Source organism: Dinoponera quadriceps, unplaced genomic scaffold (genome assembly GCF_001313825.1).
Source record: "Dinoponera quadriceps isolate SergipeBrazil2010 unplaced genomic scaffold, ASM131382v1 scaffold1352, whole genome shotgun sequence".
NCBI lineage: Eukaryota > Metazoa > Arthropoda > Insecta > Hymenoptera > Formicidae > Dinoponera > Dinoponera quadriceps.
The window spans coordinates 1967112-1988021 of NW_014555567.1; the positions used below are offsets into that span (position 1 = coordinate 1967112).

Below are 20910 nucleotides of genomic sequence, written 5' to 3' on the forward strand. Positions count from 1 at the left end.
CCCTTTCTTTTTTAATAATGGTTTCCTAGATTGGGTTAATTGGGAAATGATATATTAATTAAGAAGAGCGGGTTCTGATAGCTCACAAAATGATTGGTTAATTTAATATAGAATTTTCTAATTGGTAGTTTAACGAAAAGACTCTTAGGCATCGGCTAATGTAAGTGAATGTGTGTCACTAACGTACCGTGTGCTTACGGGACCCTCGTTGAGAATATATAGTGAAAAATTTTGGGTTAAATTTACCATATTTCACATATTCCAAACAGTTTTACTCAAATTTTTGTGTTAATTTAACACAGATAAATATGTCAAGTAGTAAAGTGAAATGACAGAGATATATTTACTGTCAATACTGCAAATCTATAATATACACGAAGTGAACTTTAAATTTGCGATATTATCAGTGAATATCGGAAACACACATTTCTTGGAATAATGCAGCCAGTGCAGGAACAAAACACAAAAACAAACCTTCTATTATATCTTCCTACAATACATTTTAACATCGACAATATTCAACGACACTAAAAAATCCATGCTTTGCTCCTAAAGGACCGTAAATTTTTCCTCTGATTAGAACAAAGGTTAGACCAAGGAAATCTTGCTTAACATTGTTCTTTTTCGCTTCTCGTGTTAGCTTTGCACAACCACTCGTACATCCATTAATTTTTGCCTAATATTGTGTATTTGTAACTTTTCATTCATTACTGTCGTGCAATTGCAATCACTTTATTGCTGCAAAATCGTCATTACTGCTAAATATAACTCAAGGAATGCTTATCTATGCGAATGCATATATTATTTCAACAGCTCATTTCTATAGGAACTGATATATTGATATACTGATATATTACAATATTATCTACGTTATATCATAGTTTTATAATAAATGTATGTAATGATATTTCGTACAGCTAATGACCACTCTTAAGTTTCTTTTCTTCCTCTATCTTCTTCTTTTCTTCCGGATACTTTTTCATGTACCACTCTATGTACTCATCCTTCATTTGTTCACGACGTGCAAAGTACTTTGGATACATGGCTTTTTCTAGAGGGTGCCAATAATCCAAGATCCAATCTGGAATCAGGGCTTCTCTATTGTATGCAGTTCCTCCAGGCGAATCGGCAAATATGATTGGTTGAGGATGCTGTTTAGAAAAGAGTTCTTTCTCTCCTTCGATCAGCAAATGATTTGCGTAACGCATGTCCTTTATATCTTTGTTCTTATCGAAGCGTTCTCTCATTAAAACAGCTTGGAACCTATGGAAAGATCGTAAGTACATTATAATCGCATAAATTGTCAACTATATTTGTGTTTTTCAAAATTGTGACCGGAATCTTAAAATTATATCAAATGTTTTCTACAAATAGGAACTGCTGTTAGTTTGCTATTCATTTTATTTTGTAGTTTCCGTTTTACTCTGCAATACTTGTGCCACTATTTCGTATACTGATGTCTGTCGGTTTCATAAGCGCTGTTGCGTAGATATAATCGTATTTATAAATTAGCTGTGCAACGATATATCGACAATTGTCGGTAAACGTGTATGTACGGAATACAGTCTTCGAGGTGCTATTCTGTACTTGTCTACCGACAGTTGTCAATAGGCAGTTACAGAATACAGCCCCTGAACGTGCAGTCGTGTTTCACTTGAAATGAAGAAAGTGCCACCAGAACAAATAGGCCTACTTATTTGCTGTCAGCTGATATACCTATACGTACCTGAAGTCGTGCGTTCTGTAATACCAATCCGCCAGACAACGCAAAGAGCGTTTATACAGTCTACAAACTTTTTGCGAATGTGATACCAATTCCGAGGGAATGTGAGCCATTGTTTTTTATTTAAGGATTGCAATTCTCCTTCAAAAATCCTCGATTACATGAGCGTAGCAAACCACAAATTACTCAACACTGTACTACATGTAGAGAGTCTTTCAAATATTCAACAGCAGACGACTCAGCTGACCTCTTGTGAGTAAAATTCAAAATAAGAACCAATTCTCATCTTCTCAGGCTACATTCGGAAACATAAGACTGTAGATAAGGTGACATTAAATTGATCAATTAATTGTCACTCTACCCTCAATGTAGTGTTTCCGAACCAAGCAGTCTTAAGCCCGTATCAAACTACGGATTAGGGATTGAGATTGAATTGTATTTGGCCAATCAGTATAAAGTTAACTGAACTCAAGTTTAGTGAAATTTAGTGAACTTTGCACTGATTGGTCAAAAATTTTCAATTCAATCTCAATCTCCAATCTAGAGTCTAATACGAGCTTTACAAGATTTCTAGGTAGCGACACGCAATTTTTCTCTAGGACGGAAACTTGAAAAGTGAACATTCTCAAATGTTTTTAACACGTTGACTGCCAACTACGAGATATCTCGTAGGTTGTTTACTTGCCCAGGACGCCAACTATGAGTTATCTCGTCGCTTCATTACTTGATTAAATCAAATTGGCTTCTTAGACCAGAATCGTGAAAAGTTCCGTGGCAGTCAACGTGTTAAATTGGAAAATTTCTATTTTCCATAAGTTCATACTAGAGCAAATGATTGACGATCATCAACTCCCAGCAGGACATGGATGTCTTTTTGTAGCGTAAACGTTCTTGAATAGTGAAAATTCTGCAATTTGCGAACACTTGGAAATGTTCATTTGTTCATATTTTCGTCCTAGAGAAAAATTACATAATCATCACCTTCTCGACTAAAATAAAAGAAAAATTGACCAATAAGTGCATATTATATTGCAAGATGTTTTCGAAACTGAAAGAAGAGGGGCATCACTATAAGAAGTCACTAGAAAAAACAAAATATAAATAAACAATCATGATTTGCCTAAAATAATAAATTCAGAAAAACAAACACTCGCGGATCCAGGAACGGGATATGGATATCGAAGTAAACTAATTACATGGTTCACTCAGTGCTTGATAAAGAGCAAAAGTCAAATAAGTAGTTGGTATTTTGAACAGAACGCGCCAATAAAACTAGACTTCCGGGGCCATGGGGCGAGATTGCGACGGAAATGCGCGGCGGCGACGGACGAATGATGGCGACGCTGAAATAACAATCGCCGTCGTGTATATTGCCGTTGGTATCTTTCATTGGAGCCCCTCGATCATCGAGCGATTTTCGCGGATTTGCGAGGTGCATAATACTTGTAACCGGTTTGTTGGCCAGTTGGCGTCCGTTTTTCACGTCCAATCTGTAACTGTCATAATTATGTCCGCGCGCGCAATCACGCCGTGGCGATTTATACACATTGAAATGCAGCGGAATAACGCGGTCTGATCAACACTGGCGTTTTGAAAAGCGGAATATATCACGTTGTCGTGTCCAACGCGTCGGGCTTTAATTCAACGGCGGGAATATGAAAACAGTCACGGAACGATTGTGGAACGTGTACGATATACATGCGAAATACTATGTCGATCGCTTATTAATGATATTCTCGAATTTTTTCGGCAGGTTAAAATTCGCCGCCGCGATTAACTCAAGATGATGTCGACGATGCCACCCGACTCGCACAAGATTTCACTAAACATCATTGAGGCGATCAAGCAACATCCTGTGTTATACAGCGCCGAGGTGAGAGGCCCACCTGTCAAATTGCAAGAATTCAGGCAAAAAGTCTGGAAACGCATCTCGGATGAGCTCGGACTCGATCGTACGTCCTTTACAAGTTTGTTCTGTTTATGAATATTTGACCTGAGATTAAGATGTACTATTATTTATTTCCGCTACTTTCCACTTTTCTCCCTTCTTTCCTCCTTTAGTGATTTTTAGTTTTTACAGTTATTGATTTCAACATTTAATTATATTATATTAATATTTATCTTATCCATGATTTTTTTGTATTTTATGTAATTATGTTCCATTTTCTACCATATGTTGTAAGTTATTGTTTATATATTGCTATTTAATAAATATGCAACTGTAACTTGATATTGTTTATTACAGCAAGTTGGGTGAGATTAAAATGGAAAAACCTTAGGGATACCTATTGTCGTATTTTAAAATATAAAACTAAAACAGAAGAGGGTGTAAGAAGGAAAAAATGGATTTTTGAGGATCATTTAAGTTTTTTGAAATTTCCGTAAGAAATATTCCTTATCACAATACAATTGTCCTATGTACCTTAAGTTTCATTCTTTTAGTCAAGTATATCATTACAGACATGAATTGGATTATCAACCACAATGTGTAGAATTGACTGAAGAGTATATACAAGATATAAATGCAGGTGGAATAAGTTCTGAAGGTTTACTGGAACAATTAGAGGATCGTAATGATGAAGATTACAGCGAATACTTGGAAGTTCTCGACGAAACACCAACAGATCCGGTCTTGGTAGAATCTGGAACTGCAGAAACATCCAGGAGTGATGAACCACAACAACTAGCTACACACGAAATAGCAATCAACTTGCAAGAGTCTCCACAACGGGATATCGACAGTTATGCTCAGGAGATAGAGTCCAAGTACCGAAAAATACGCCCAAAACGATTGAAGTCCAGTGCGTCTGTTTCGAATGCATCTAACACTTACAGTATACTGAAGACCAACAATACGAATATGCTCCTCGATACCAGCACATTGTCTAATCCCGTTGCTATGACAAGTTCCATTCTAACACCAAGTGCGCTGGCTGCTTCTACGTCTACGAACGAACCGAGTGATTCGAAGGACGATGTGGATAATGAACAAGTACATCCGATGTCTGAAAGTAAAAGCAGTTTAGAATTATTTTTTGCCAGCATGGCACAAACTGTGAAGAAGTTACCACCTAAGGCACGAGCCGATATCAAGATGAATATCTGCAGAATAGTAACGGAGGCGGAAATGCGATATTCTAAACAGGTTGTCAAGGCGCAAACTACGCAACAATTCATCACACCACCTGGTATGATACCGAAACTAGTATTGATACCTTGCAACAAGTTAGATAATCAAAACATTAAGAACTGAATCTGACAAGAATCGCAATTCAATTGGTTGAACAATAAAGACTTATCAGACTTAATAATAGTGCAAAGTAATGTAATCGTCTGTCCGGATAATGAAAATAGTGAGCGTTCCTGCCGTTTTTGTCCTTTGAATTTTTCACATTTAGCACATGGAAGTTTATGAGATGTTGCGATAGAAATAAATGGAGTTTTAAATTGCCTTGTATAATGTATCAATCGTCTTGGTAATGCAAATATAAATATTTTTCTTCCCTTTTTTTTTAATAATACATATAAAAGTAAACGGAAATGTTTAAAACATATTTATATAAAAAATAGAGCTCAATTAAGCATTTAATTCTACTAGATTTATGATTGAGCGACTGTGATTAGGAGAGATCAGATAAATCTGGAATTCTAACAATGCGTAAACAACACGTTACATCAATATCATTCGCGCGAAAATTTAAGCGAATTTTCACGAATTTTTGCACTCCATTTGTATTTACCATTATATATATACACGTAAGATATTGAATTATGATGTTTAAATGAACCATAGTTATATAAAACTATTAAGAATGTTAGAAAATCGTTACGTTCTCTCTTTGTTTCTTAGTTTATCAGACTAACGAAGGACGCAAAATACATCGTTGCGTAAAAAGCATACAACGAAATGATAAATGATAGCTGGTTATTTTAATTGAATGTTGTAACATCTTAATGCCTGTTAAGTTAGCTCTTCCATCATTGAAAATTAAGTTGCAATATATATGAAAATTAAATGCTAATTAGGTGCTAATTTGGTGCTAAAAAGAAAAATTTGGTTCTCGAGGTTTGGCGGGAAGTGGGGAAAATATCAGGGGGCGAGAAGCTAGCTTAATGTTAACCTAGCTCTTCCCTAATTGAAAAAAAAAAACAACCGAAAAGATAATCGCAAAAACAAATAGGCTAAAATTAAGTGCTAATTTAGTACTTCAAGAATATAATAAGAAATATCATGAAAACAAAACAACTGTTTATTGGGAAGAAACTAACCAAGGATTGTATCATTATGTTCGATGTACAAGACAACTTGAAACATTAGGTGTACGCTCAATATTGGTGTCAAATTGTTCGTCTTGTTATATATTTTCTAAATATGTAATCACTGAACTAGGTGCTCGTTCCTTTTTGCAGAATTTTGCAATAGAAGTTAGTAATCCGTATAGGCGTTCAAGTGTAACTCTGCGAAAAAATTAGGTGCTCTCATGATATAAGTATCAAATTGTTCGTCTTTTTATATACTTTCCAGATATCTTTTTTTTTTAAGTTGGGGAATATCCTTCATGGATACCCGCGGAACTCAGGGTTATGCAGGGCTTCTACCGGCTAAAAACCTCATGCCTTTTTATGCGTTATAGAGAGGCATCACTAACCGTATTCTTCTGTGCCCCCCCCCCCTCCCCTTCCTTGTGTGCAAGGCAAATTCGCTCTATCCAACCTTAGAGAATTAATCCCCCGGGGCTAGAAGTTAAACCAACCCGTCGGCGGGTGTGGATCCTTGATTTGACCTGTAGAGTAAGAGTGACCTAATACACTCCGATACCCTTAACAATATATCGCGTGCTATATATTTGAATATAAATCTTAGAAAATTTGTTTAATTTATTGCCATTCGTATATGTACAATAATCAGTTACTTAAATTCACTTCCACTTGCTGTTTTGCCGTAGTAGATTTATTTTTACTATTTTTGTTTTGATTTTCCACCTTCCTCGAGTCTTCCATTTTATTTTCAAAATCTACTCTAGTTCTAGCACGAATACCAGGCCCCCAATTTACAGTAGGGTTTTGTTGAAAGCGAGACAGATGTTTTTGCCGAGAAATTGGATTTGCGAGAGGATGTATATCGAGTGAAATGTCTGTTGTAGACGATGCATTGAGTATTCGCTCAGCCGGACTATTTGCTGCCAGCTTCTCCCTTTTTACAGGATGCTTTTTTTCCCAAGCGCGTACGACGTCCCATATCACGTTGTTTGGTGCGTCTGTCTTGATCGAGACTTTACTTGCGTGCGAATATGACACTTTATATCCTGCATTTAATAATGCCGATCTGAACAATAACATCGGTGGTACGTGGCATTTAACTATGGACATTAAGCGATCTAGACTGTAATATAAAGGAATATCCAGTTCTTCATGTATCATAGTCAAAACACCCTCCATTCTTCTCAGCGTGCCCAGTTCCATGCTACTGAGATTGTACAATAGTCGCGATATAAACGCTTGATCGTGCAAAGGACCTAACCATATTGGGCCTCCCATATGCTGATAATGACGGCAATGTTCACATAATTGGTCCACTAAAGGTGCACACGGTAATTTGTAATTACTGGAAGGTTTCTTTGTTACTAACGTTTGAAACTTGATACTCTCGCACCCTGTACATTGATACAACATTCCTATCTTAGTAGAGTTTTCCTTACACTTATCATGACTCGTAAAGACTTTGACAAATACTCTGATATAAAAATCAACGCTCACAGATAATAACGGTATTATATATCGTCCGTAACGTCCTGCGTAAGAAGCAATGCATTGCAGCAATATTCTCAATGCTATTTCGTGGCAAGATTTCGATTTTATGGATATTGCTCCATACTTATAGTAACAAGTTTCCGGAACGTTGCCAGCTAATACAGCCACATCAGTAGCTGTGATCAAAAGTATACCACCATCGGATACACACTGCACTGCTCCATCCAGGTATATGGAAGGACAACCATACGGATCCAAATCGACGGCATCGAAGCGATCTCGTCTGTGTTGATACATCAATAACATGGCGTCCTCGTGAGAAGGAGTTACCAAATTTTCAACTTCATTATGTAAAATATTTCGTCTGATACTTTCTACTGCCTTTGCAGAAATATCATTGGCCACAATCTGTTGGACATTCTCTATTTCCTTAGCATACCGTATACTTCGCAAACCAGTTGCAGATAGAGCCTCTAATATAGTAATACCCTTTTGACTCTCCTTATTTACTTCTATATTGTGTAATATATTAGTTTCGTTGTTTCTCTCTTTTTTTAGTTTATCCTTTTGTAACATTTCATTCCACCTGTCTTTTGCAAATATTGTTAATACAGCTATACTAAGATCTCGGTTGAACTCTTGAACTGGATTGTAGAATACATTCTGAGTTGTAACTAATATTTGTGCTTTCCCTTCACTTATAACGGGAATTTCATCAAGTTTGAGTTTCTTCGCACATTGTTCATTCTCCATGCTTCTTGTATGAATTAATGCTGAAATAAAAACAAATATATGTATACATGTAACATAATATAGGGAATTTATTTCGGAAATAGATTAAGCATTTAAAAACAATAAAAAAAAGTTTATTTAAATATATGTTTGATTTGACTTTATTCCTAAGTTACAACTACGGTATAATTTTTTGAGCAAGTGAAGGTAATGACTGGTTTATAATAACTGATTTCACTTATTCATATATAAATAATGTTGAATATTTCATATGCGCAATTGATACACAAAAATTTTTACACAAAAATATCAGGATAAAATATAAAATATCTTGTAAAGCATTTATCTTTCAATAACTTTAATACTTTTGTACATAGAATAAAAAGATTTGTTTAATGATATTAATCATCATATACAAATGTATCAATGCAATTGAAAATAGCGAGAGTTTTTGAAATATTTTTTTCATCAATCATACACGAGATACAAAATATTATTTGTAAAAAAGAAATTTTTCGCATTAATAAAATTAATTATAATATTACTGTAATTTGACAAAAAATGATATTGAAACATAAGACTAAAAAGCTACAATTTAGAAATAAAACCAAAATGAATATATGTTTATAAAAACGTATATACTTTCTTACTTGCTTGTTAAAATTGATTCCTGAAAGCTCTAAAGTCTTATCTATATGCCATTTATCAATATTTCAACTGTCTGTTTCTAATTTGCACACTGTCAAAGCTAGTATATAATCAGAAAAAAACCAACAGTTTGCTAATGAAAACAATCAAAAGGGCTATGTATGCCTGTCTTGACTGCTGAACAAAAACTATATATTTATATAAAATTGATTGTTCCTAAACATTATAGAAATACTTATAAAAATTCCATAGTAAGAAAAAATTTACCTTTGGAAGTACGTCGAGAATAGTTTAATATCTTATATAACGTTGTGTAACATAAATACGTTTTCATCAATGCTTTGCATTAAAAAAATGTGAACGTTAAACTATGCTTGTGACAACATTTCTGTCATTTATGCATTAATTAAAATATGTTTAGAAATATTATACTTATTATACTACAGTCGTGTTCGTTTTAAAGATACATATTTAGATAAATATTTCCTCACAGTAATGTTATGAAGGTTATGTGTTAACTTCAATTTCTTTACAGTGGTGGGTGACTTGAATCCCTTAGCCAACCTTCAGGCATAATCTCAACTCCATAAACTCTGCGAAATAAATTAAGCAGAAATACCAACTTTACGTATTAAGGAGAATTCACATCTTGACAGAAAAGCAGAAAATAGAAAAGTAACAGCCAATCAGAACTCACGTTGGTAATCGACAGTTCCTGTTTTATCTATTGCTTACTATCAGCGTGAGTTCTGATTAGATGTTGCTTTTCTGTGTCAATTTCTTTTTTGTTCATTATCTTCCGAGATATTCTGGGGTTCCGGTACTTTTTATGGTATTCTATATATGAGAGGTATATGATCTAGTGTATTATATAGAAGGCTGTGCTTTTAAATCATAGGATTTCATAGGGTGCGTACGTTCCAATATTACTATCAGTGATTTTATCACAAATCTTTTTAAAGCCTCCGCACAAAAACATCTAGCGTTAAATTACGTTATGTTAAATACTGTCCTTAAACGTGGCCTGTAATTCATAAACTTAAGTCAATGCATAAAGAAAAACGTAACGTAGGTGTGCTTACATCAGGGACATATAACCTATCCATCTATAAAGTCATATCAAATATATGTTGAATCACTTTTCTTTGTTCTTAATAATATATAATAATTCTATAATAATAATTCTACAATAATAATTTGAAAACATTGCAGAAAACTGAATTTTAGTAGTTATATGTGAATAACATATTGAGAAATGATATTGAAATTATTAAATTATTATTTGAGAAAAAGAACCTACACGGAGCAAAAACATCTAATACACGTCCATGAGATATCCAACATGGAGATTCAAACCTCCATTAGATGTCCATATAATGTTTATGGGACCTTTACTGAACATCCACATGTCCGTTTATTACAGGATATGTCAAAAGTTCCGGAACGGCTAATTATTAAAAAAAAATGTTTGCAACAAAAGTTGTAGGACTTAAAAAAAGCTATTAAACATTGACAATTGTTTGGCCTTAGAATGATCTTGAAAAGCGTTATTAAGGTCAACATCAAAATCTTAAGCAGAACTCCCTATTTTTCGATACATTTTCTTATAGCTGACGTTGAGACCTTTTCCGAAACACTGGTTACACACCTTTTTCCGCATGCACTTTCCGAATTGGGGGGCTTGAAAGCTGCAATACCGCCAACATTAACATTATCCAAGGTGTACCGCGTGGAGATTGCACGGTCGGATTTACATCGGTTGCGTGTGTGTGTGTTAGCAGATATTGGGACATACACGCACACAGCAGAGAGGATTTGGAATTATTAAATATTATGGGAATGGCGCGCTATAGGGTCCTAATTTCTGCTGGCACACACACACACACATACATACACACCCATTACAGGTGTAAATCCAATCGTGCAACCTCCACGCGGTACACCTTGGGTAATGCTAATGCCGGCGGTATTGCAATTTTCAAGCCCCATAACTCGGAAAGTTTTTATGGAAAAAAGGTGTGTAAGCAGTGATTCGGAAACTTCTCAACGTCAGTTATAAGAATATGTAACTAACAATAGGGGGTTCCACTTAAGATTTTTATGTCGACCTTAATAACGCCTTTCAAGGTCATTCTAAGGCCAAACAATTGTCAATGTTTGATAGCTTTTTTTAAGTCCTGCAACTTTTGTTCCAAACATTTTTTTAAAATCATTATTTTTTGAAATAATTAGCCGTTCCGGAACTTTTGGCAATCCCTATACAAAAAAACAAGTATTAGCACTAAATTTATAAAATCATACAAAAAAGTCACGCAAAGACATACCTAATTAGCGAAAAATCATTACTACGATGTTATTACAACGATATTTAATAACATATAACATTTTAAAACATATCGTATTTGTAATGTTGTGAACAACATCATTATGAAGAAACTTTGACACTGATTTGGAGATTTCGATAATATTGAAGTGAATGTCGTAACGTTATAGAAAACATTGCGCTAAAGTTTTTCTATCATTTTCATAATGTTTTTGAAATGATACTGGTGAATACCGCTCCCCTATTCTTGAAATGGTTGCGTACACGTGTTATTACGCAGCTATTTTATAATACAATTATATCTACGTAAAGACATATATACGTAACTATTTCAAAAATAGAAGCCCTGGTAGTAGTAGTCTTACTACTTACTGACTAGTTAAAGCCACACATAAATTAAGTTCGTCTTACATGCTTTCATGCTGATAGTATTACTCTGTCTTTATTGCTAATTGCACGCCGAAAGAAGATAGAATGATGATTTTGGCAGGAAAGCATGTAAAAAGAACTTAGCCATAAGAACATACAGTTGCTGATTATTCGACAACCTATCCGATAATAGGTTTCTATTTCTCACCTAAGTCATCACACAGCCGATTTCTTGTTATTACGGATAGAAATTTTAACACATTAAAACAATATAAAAAATAATATTATAACAACAGAAAATAAATATATTACTAACGTTATTTCTAAGTCCAAATTATAAATAATTTTGAACTGTTGCATTGATCTCAAATAAATATCAAAGTAACATTTAAAAATATTGTCTGTAATGTTTTTAAAATGTTTTAACAATATTCAGGAAAATTATATTACGAAATAATATTTTTTAAAAATATATATAACATTATTAAGAAATGTTCAAAAAATATACGTAAAGTCAATATTTCTAAATGTTAATTTAATGTTCCTTGTTTACTGGATATTTATCTTGAAGTTTTTTTTATTTCAATTTATGTGTTTGACACGGTAAATATTAATGCTGTACATGTTCGTAAAAAAGAACTAAATAATTCGTATTAAGTAAATTTTAGAAAAATTTATAGATGAAAGTAGCAACAATTTTGAAATATTCTTCGCACGATGTGAAACTGAAACTTGAAGATATGTATTTGACATAGGTGGGGATACTATTCGTGATGATGATGAGAAGTGGCGTAGTTTCACTGTCAACTTCGCTCTAGCTGGAGTCGTGAATATGAACGGGATTCACATTGGACTTAGAGAAAACTTAGTCATTTAAACATTCCATTTACGTGAAAAAAGGTAAGTGCCATACATATAAAGGACGATTGGTGAAAAGCTAAGATTAATCCATCCTCAAATTAGATGAAGATTGCTCTACTATCAAAGATTAGTGGTTAAATCTCTAGAATAAGTCTTTATCGAAATATTTGTATTTACAAGATTGCGATTGCGATTGTAAACGCAACGTTGAATTGAATTTGATTCGACGTCGAAACGGTTGATGACGTGTTGAGTTGAATGAAAGCTAATTTTGTTAGAATATTGACCAGTGAGTTGTAATATTTCATAATTTATATCATTTATATCATTATTTCAACTGGCTGTTATTGTGATTCTTAATTGTTATCGTTATTATCAGTCAATGATAAAATAATCATGACATCAATGATAAATGCCGAAAAATTTTTGATAACGTTGAATCGACATCGAAAAAACTTTCTATTTTATTTTCTCTGTTTTTGCTTTAGGTGTGTCAAGTCGATAGTGTCTTTAGGTCAGTGACAAAAAGATTTCAACATTTTTTTCTTTCTAAGTTTTGGAATGCAACTTATGTCCAATAGGAAAATTTGTTTCTTAATAATTCTCAAAAGAAGTATTTTTCTATTGGATGCAAGATACGTTGCGAACTCATAAAAAACAAGTTTACAACTTTTTCGTATGTTGTTGACCATAGTAAAGCGTAAGCGAAAAGACTTTTATTTCCATCCTGGAGATAGAAACAAAGAATTCTAATTTGTTCTTTTATGCGTTATGCATTATGTATAAGTTTATGTTCATCGTTTTAAGTAGCAAAGCTAATTGATCAATTATATTTGAAAATTTATGCAGAATAGAAATGCTGTATAAATATATTTCTATCTTCCAATGTTGTTACAAATTATATTTTATTAAAAGTGGGTTTTAACTTGCAGAGCAAATCTTTTATTCTTTTGAAACGTAATTCATTAATTGATTCAACGTTGAAATTATATTGAAATTGCAGTCGAAGACACATCTGTATTTATATGTCTTCGACGTCGAATCGATCTAAATTTTGACATTGGGTTTTTGACATTGATTTCACGTCGAATGAACTATACGTTTCTAACTGGGAACTGCTGTATAAATTTTCTATTTGTTAATATTGTGTTCCTGATACAGTGTACACATTCACGCGTACAATAGATATACAATAACATGACATACAATAATATAAATAAACGCGAATAAATTATAACATTTTTGCAATAATATACAAATAGGTGCGATTATAAGTGAATTAGTGTGCTGAATATTTAGAGATAAAGATGAACAATGTTTCCAGTAAACAAAAAACATCAAATCAATCCTTTGAAACATTAATTTTATGTAGCTTTTATAAACATTTTGATATAGTATATTGTAGAAATATTTTTAAACTGTTACATTTGATAATACAATATTCCTAAATTATAATACAGGAATATTATTTTTAATGTTTAGATCAAATAGTGTTAACAATAATTTGATAAATTGTATACAACATTAAGAATTATATATTTGGAAACGTTATATGTTATAAAGTATAGTTGTAATATCGTTGTGTTATTGATTTCTTGCTTACTGAATTGAAATGGGAAGAAGTAAGAAATATGATATGGTGACTTTTTATCTCCGCTCTAGCGGCAAAAATTAATCGTTCTTTTGAAAGACGCAATTTCAAAGATACGGGAGGGTGACTGCGTGCTTTCTGGGACAAGAAGATCGATAGAATACATGCGCGCTTGGCCACGCTGCGACGCGCACGAGTGGTCTTCCGAAACGCAACGCGAGTTGTTGCATACGTATGTACATGCGAAAATTCATTCGCGGATTTGTGCGTTTCTTGGTGTGAAAGTAATTATTGACGAGCATTATTGACGAACGCTTTCGCGACACGAGTCATCGGATCGTATCTGGCGTATGTGCGACACACATCAATTTCCTCCATGAGCTCGGTACTGACAGAACGTCGCCCGTTGTGCCTGAATTAATTCTTACTCTCTCGCCTATCTCACACAGTGACCTAGAAACGTTAAATTTCACGGTTCGTCATTGCTTCCCCGCTAGCTGGCAGTTTTGGTAAGTTGATGCTTTCGGTCGGTTCACTGAAATAGAATTCAAATAAGAGTCCCTAATAAAAATCCCAACGAAAAATGCCTATACACACGTACGATTCAAGGACATAAGCTTCGAAGGATGCGTTTCTTTTTATTTGTCACATGATCACAATAGCTGATGACTCGATCGGAGCACTACGCTGGCTGGCTACCCAATGACGCTAATTACGTTAACGTACGATGCCTGTAATCTCTATTTATAGGCGTGAAATAACGTTATACCTGCGGCGTTTCCTGCGCAGTATCTTTTGATATTTTGACATTGGCGTCTACATTCTGCGCGTATTACACATTTTAAAAGAAAAGATCAGTAATATTCATTAAATGCATTTAGTTAGAGATTTCGACGGAATATTTGATAACTGTTATAAAATTGTATATTAATTACCAAGTATTTAATGTGTTTACAGTATGAGCGGCTTTTATTTAAAGTTGAATCAACTAAATAAAATAATAATACCCAGATAGCAAAATGTTTTCAATCTGACCTCATTTTGCATTCATAATAATCAAAATGCGAAGATAAGAAGAGATAGAGATGCGTGCGCATATACTGCTCAAACGTCGTTCATGTCGTTGATGTCAAGAAAATATGTAATAACACTCATCATAATCACATCAAGGACGTGCACACATCATTTGTGTATACCTTGTGCTCATGTAACGTTAACCCGGCAATAGTCATCTTTTTTTTACATAAACGACCACCTAAGATCACTTATATTACAAATAAAAATCGTTATTACTAACAAATTATAGCATATTATCAATTGTTCTATGATTTATTATTATTTGGGGTCATTGAAGGTATAGATTCACTCGCTACTTTTTTTTTAATGAAAAAAAAAAAACAAAAAAATATTTAAGAAATGAAATAAATGCATTAAATGTCTTATTATGACAGTACTTCAAATGAATAAAGATATCTATTTAAAAAAACACTTTAATTACCTATATATATATGGTGGGTATATATGGCGGTATATATATATATATATATATATATATATATATGTGGTGGGATAGTATATTTAAAAGTTCGTAAAGAATAATTATTAAAAAAGATAGTGGATATATTAAACATTCCTTTACAAATTAACATTCATTTTATAAGAATATAAAATAAAGTTAAATCACGGTCATACAAAGTTATTAGTATTGATTCAGGATTGTAAAAAATTATTTGTATATTTCTTTATTGTATTATATAAATGTATACATACAACATAAAAAAATATTTTTAAATAAAAATTTTATGATATCATTATACCTGCGTACTTACATATACGCAACTATTTCAAGAATAGAGGCCCTGGTGGGGCCTATCATAATGGCCTTACTATTTACTGACCGACCAATACCCACACATACGTTAAGTTTGTCTTGCATACTTTGGTGTTGAAATATTATACATATTATTCTACTTTTATTGCTCATTGCATGAAAATATTATTCTATTTTTACTGCTCATTGTATGCGAAAGAAGATAGAATGATGCTTTTAGCACGAAAGTATGCAAGACGAATTTATCATAAGAAGATGCTGCCGTTGATTATTGCAGTTATACGATAATAGAGTTGTACTTTTTATCATCATACACACAATTTCTTGAAAAAGCGGACAGCGAAATTCGAAAATATTAGAACAATTCAAAAATAATATTATAACAATAGAACATTGATGTATTTTTTTATTGTATTATATAAATGTATACATAAAACATAAAAAATGTTAACAATGTTATTTCTAAGTTCAAATTATAAATAATTTTGAATTGTTGCATTGACTTCAAATAAATGTCAAATTAACATTTAAAATATATTTTCTTTAATGTTTTTAAAATATTTTAACAACATTCCGAAAAGTCATATTACGAAATAATATTTTTTAAATATATATGTTGTATTATTAAAAACGTTCGAAACATATACATAAAGTCAACATTTCCAAATGTTAATATTCTTTGCTTATTGAGTTTACTTTCGGCAATGAAAACATTTGATATACATTATCAGTTAATAGTTACTCTTTATTCTGTATTTACTGCACAATTTTATTACATTACTGCAAGTCATCCTCGTAAATGAAAAACTCTTAGTAGGCAATGTTATATGCTGCAATATTGCAATCTTGCAGTGCAATATTTCGGTAATGTTTCTGTAATCTTACAGTACTGGGAAACAACGTGTCATTAAACATGTGAAATGAAAAGAATCTATCAACAGTTTTGATACGACAACGCCTAATGTTATTTTGCGGAAACTTTTGGAGCAACCTACGTACATGTTTTTTATTGTTGTGATATACATTTTATACTAGCAATAATACAAATTTCACTGTTTTAGATAGTAAAACATATAAAATTCAATGGGCAGCCAATAAATTTAAGGTTCCTGATTATTCATTATGATCGTGATTATTTAATGATGTCAAAAGCGAAAAAAAACGCATGCCAAGATTTTTTGCATTATACTTTTAAATAAAAAGATATGCAGTCAGGAACCTTAATTTATTCCTTATTATATACAATTGAAAATATAACAAATTTATATTTCAGCAATAACGATGCAAGCGGAAAAGAGTGACACTGAAAAAAATGAAACTGTTAGCAATGTTACGACGGCGTCAATCGTGAATGAAGTGACAAATTTGAAGATAGAAGACGATTCAGCAAGTTCAACGCCGAGTAGTCCTGGCAGTTCTCAGCCAGGTAGCTTTTTAACGAGTTTCAAAGCTTTCTCAAAATTTGGCGATCCAAAAAGCGATGGCAAACTGATTACATTGAGTCAAAGCGACAAATGGATGAAGCAGGCAAAGGTGATCGACGGAAAGAAGATTACTACTACGGACACAGGAATTTACTTCAAGAAGCACAAGTATACATGTTGCTTTGTATAAGCATTATAACGTTGTAACATATAATTATAAGACATTTATGTTTATCTTAATCTAATCTTAGTTATCCTATCTCTATCCAGTAAGCGAAAAATTATTACTGCGATGTTATTACAACGATATTCAATAACATGTAACGTTTCATGTAACGTTTTCAAATATGTAATATTTAATATTGTATACAAGATCATTATGAACAAACTTTGAAACTAATTTGGAGATTTCAATAATGTTGAAGTAGAAGTGTCACAACATTGCAAATAACGTTGCACTAAGGTTTTTCTATTATTTCCATAATATTTTTGAGGTAATATTGATGAAACGATAAAATTTAAACATACTATCAATTATATATTTAAATACCACTTTGGGCTCTGGACCTCTATTCTTGAAATGATTGCATATATGTAAGTGTCGTTGCATAGCTATGTATGATATGATTATATCTGTGTGACACATATGTATATGCGATTATTACAAGAATAGGATTTTCGTATAATGACCTTATTACTTACTGACTGATCAAGGTCGTGTATAGGTTAAGTTCATTTTATACTGAAGGTTATTGAAATTTCGAATTGAATTATTCTCCCTTTTGGTCATTGCATGCTGAAAAAAGATAGAATAGTACTTTTAGTACGAAAATATATAAAATGAACTTAAGAACATGCAGCTGTTAATTATTGCGGCTACGATAATAGGGTTGTACTCCTTATTTAGATTATCACACATACAATTTCTTGAAATAGCGGACAGACAGCGAGATTCGAACAATATGAAAGTAAATTAGAACAATATTAAAAATACAAAAAATAATATTATAATAACAGAAAATTAATATTTTACTAACGTTATTTCTGCATTCAAATTATAAACAATTTTGAACTGTTGTATTGATCTCAAATAAACATTAAAGTTAAAGCAACATTAAACAAAATACGTTTCCCAATGTTTTAAAATATTAAAAAAAATATATTTTTACTACATTCAGAAAAATAATATTATGAAATAACATTTTTAAAATATATATGTAATATTATATTTAAAAAAAACATACAAAAAATACATATGAAATCAACGTTTCTAAACATTTCTTAATTTAATATTTCTTGTTTACTGGATAGTTTATAATCAGAATAATTATTTTCAATGTTGATATCATTTACATATACTCCCTCAAATGAAAATAATAAATTTTTTATTTCTAATAACAGAACCATGAAACTCAATATTGAGCAGTACAAAGCGTTTCTCGAAGAATTGGCTAAAAGTAAAAAAGTAGAATTAGAGGAAATGAAAAAGAAAATGGCCAACTCTGGACCACCTGGAGTAACCGGCATGAGCGGAGTAAGTACAAGAGATTGATGTCCACAAAATTTCTTATTTGCACAAAAAGTAAAAAATTATGAAAAAAGGATAAAAATAAAGTTTATTTTACTATGATTATAAAAAATATATACTTTAATAATGTTATCTTTTGAATCTATTTGAAATAATAAAGTTTATTTGACTTATATAATCTTTAAACTAAAATCTATCGAAACAACCTTCTTTCGAACTTTGGAAACGTAAAATATAATATTCGAATTCAATAGAATTTTATTTTGCGTATTCTCGTTTGCTAAAGTTCTTCTTGTAATGAAGAGTTTTTGAGGAAATTTTTATCTGTCAGCGATTCTTATTCTGTTGTAGCGAATCGTCATTCTGTTTTGTTTCGCTGTTAATTATCTTTTCTAATCACTTATGCAATTGTTTCATAAGTGATTAGAAAAGATAATTAACTATAGATATTCATTGTTGCAGCAACAATTATTAATATATATGCACTACAAATGTTCTGCTTCGACGTAATGTCGGCTGACATTTTTTCCATACATCTCAGTATATATACCATATTTTGATTTGCTTTCTTGTGCCATTTCAATAGAAAACTTCAAAGAAACATGCAGTTTTCAAAAAATGGCTGCGGCTTAAGCTCATCCTCTGTAATCACTAATAAACTCTGATGTCCCCTGAGAGGGGACATCCGAATGGTTCGTTAGACTTGCGATGTCCCCTCAGAAGGGACATCCGAGTACAAAGGGTTAAATAATACATATTTTTGCAAATTTCATTATTTCGCTACCAAAAGTTAACATTCACAAATACCATACACCTTGGATAATGCTAATATCAGTATTTGAATCAATCCATATTTATCAATCCATATTTTGGAAAGTACTTAATCAAAAAATTTTATTGTAGTATTTTAAAAAGATTTCAGTGTCAACTATAAGAATATCAACTATAATAAAAAATGGAAATTTCTATTTAAGACTTTAAAGTTGATCTCGAAATCTTCTTCACTCCTGCGCACAAGGTCTAATGAGTATTACTGTTTGGTACATTTATTGGAACCATATAACTTTTATATGTAATATTTTTTTCTGGAATTCTTTGTTTTCGAAATATTTTAACGATTCAATACTTCTTCCTCACCCTGTATATCTGTATATAAATAACTTTAAATGTTTTAAAAATATAGCTGCTATTAAAATTTGTTTCCGAAATTTATTTAAAGGGCATTCAAATTTATTGATTTTTTAATAGTTTTTAAAAGATTTCTTTAAAAAATTATTTTTATCGGAGAATGTCAGCAACATTTTCATTCATACATGATCGATCTTTTTTCTGAACGAAAATAGTCTTATCTATAATTGCATGATCATATATATTTGATCACGCCGTTATCGTATTTCTTGCGATACAGATATGGCGAACGATGTTTTATTATAATTTACCTGTTGTTTTTTTTTGTATAATTTACAGGCTGGAAAAGCAGCGTCAGCAGTCGATAGATTGACCGATGTCAGCAAATATACAGGCTCTCACAAACAACGTTTCGACGAAACTGGAAAAGGCAAGGGTATATCAGGTCGCAAAGATGTATCGGATCAGTCTGGATACGTCCAAGGCTACCAAAATAAAGATACGTACAGTAAGGCTCATTAACACATATCCGAATAGTTGGACGATAAGTTAATCGAATTGCTCGTCGTAGCGATTTGAATTTTACAGCGGTAATCTGATAGACGTTTCCAAATTTAAAACAATTTATGCCTATTTGAAACGTATCTAGACTATCGATTTTGCTGGAGCACATAATGATATATTCGCGGTATTCTTATTTCCATATAATTTTCATTATTGATATCCATGTTATATTTTCCTCACATCGGCAACTTCTCTGATGCAACGCTTGAATAAAAAATCATTTTTATTAATAACTTATTCGACTAACTTATTTCATTTTGCTATCGCGGTTTATATTACGTTTAAATAGTCACGTTGTTGTTGGAAAGCTATGTATCTGGTGGGATTTCAAAGGTGTGCTGTAGTATGAATTGTTGAATGAAGGAGAAACAGTGACTGCAAATCGATACTAACAATAACTAATGAAACTGAGCGATGATGAGAGAAGAAAAGACCGT

The 20910-nt window shown here is 32.3% G+C and overlaps 4 protein-coding genes across 11 annotated transcripts; 2 read left to right on the forward strand and 2 right to left on the reverse strand.

Annotated features, from left to right (window-relative positions):
- Positions 1–799: 799 nt before the first annotated feature.
- Positions 800–1849, reverse strand: LOC106744720 (NADH dehydrogenase [ubiquinone] 1 beta subcomplex subunit 9). Its single transcript, XM_014619697.1, has 2 exons — positions 1727–1849; positions 800–1263 (listed from the first exon to the last, which is right to left on the reverse strand). Exons 1-2 carry the CDS (start codon positions 1834–1836, stop codon positions 918–920), a joined length of 456 nt encoding a protein of 151 aa, XP_014475183.1. The 5' UTR covers positions 1837–1849; the 3' UTR covers positions 800–917.
- Positions 1850–1893: 44 nt separating this feature from the next.
- LOC106744718 lies at positions 1894–5185 on the forward strand. Of its 4 annotated transcripts, none has more exons than XM_014619695.1 (4): positions 1894–1975; positions 3477–3690; positions 3969–4104; positions 4184–5185. In XM_014619695.1, exons 2-4 carry the CDS (start codon positions 3507–3509, stop codon positions 4974–4976), a joined length of 1113 nt encoding a protein of 370 aa, XP_014475181.1. In that variant the 5' UTR covers positions 1894–1975; positions 3477–3506; the 3' UTR covers positions 4977–5185. The 4 variants fall into 4 exon arrangements, with proteins under 4 accessions (XP_014475181.1, XP_014475179.1, XP_014475182.1 ...); XM_014619693.1 differs by lacking the exon at positions 1894–1975 and adding an exon at positions 3048–3155; XM_014619696.1 differs by lacking the exon at positions 1894–1975 and adding an exon at positions 3048–3155 and having other exon boundaries at positions 3477–3675.
- Positions 5186–5955: 770 nt separating this feature from the next.
- LOC106744717 (probable tRNA (guanine(26)-N(2))-dimethyltransferase) lies at positions 5956–9439 on the reverse strand. Of its 2 annotated transcripts, none has more exons than XM_014619691.1 (2): positions 9122–9439; positions 5956–8247 (listed from the first exon to the last, which is right to left on the reverse strand). In XM_014619691.1, exons 1-2 carry the CDS (start codon positions 9186–9188, stop codon positions 6629–6631), a joined length of 1686 nt encoding a protein of 561 aa, XP_014475177.1. In that variant the 5' UTR covers positions 9189–9439; the 3' UTR covers positions 5956–6628. The 2 variants fall into 2 exon arrangements, with proteins under 2 accessions (XP_014475177.1, XP_014475178.1); XM_014619692.1 differs by having other exon boundaries at positions 9346–9426.
- Positions 9440–9627: 188 nt separating this feature from the next.
- LOC106744724 (TPPP family protein CG45057) lies at positions 9628–20706 on the forward strand. 4 transcript variants are annotated; one of them, XM_014619703.1, is made up of 5 exons: positions 9628–9704; positions 12302–12446; positions 17103–17421; positions 18655–18787; positions 20249–20431. In XM_014619703.1, exons 3-5 carry the CDS (start codon positions 17111–17113, stop codon positions 20429–20431), a joined length of 627 nt encoding a protein of 208 aa, XP_014475189.1. In that variant the 5' UTR covers positions 9628–9704; positions 12302–12446; positions 17103–17110. The 4 variants fall into 4 exon arrangements, with proteins under 4 accessions (XP_014475189.1, XP_014475191.1, XP_014475190.1 ...); XM_014619705.1 differs by having other exon boundaries at positions 9668–9763; positions 12302–12445; positions 17101–17421; XM_014619704.1 differs by lacking the exons at positions 9628–9704; positions 12302–12446 and adding an exon at positions 13965–14507.
- Positions 20707–20910: the final 204 nt, after the last annotated feature.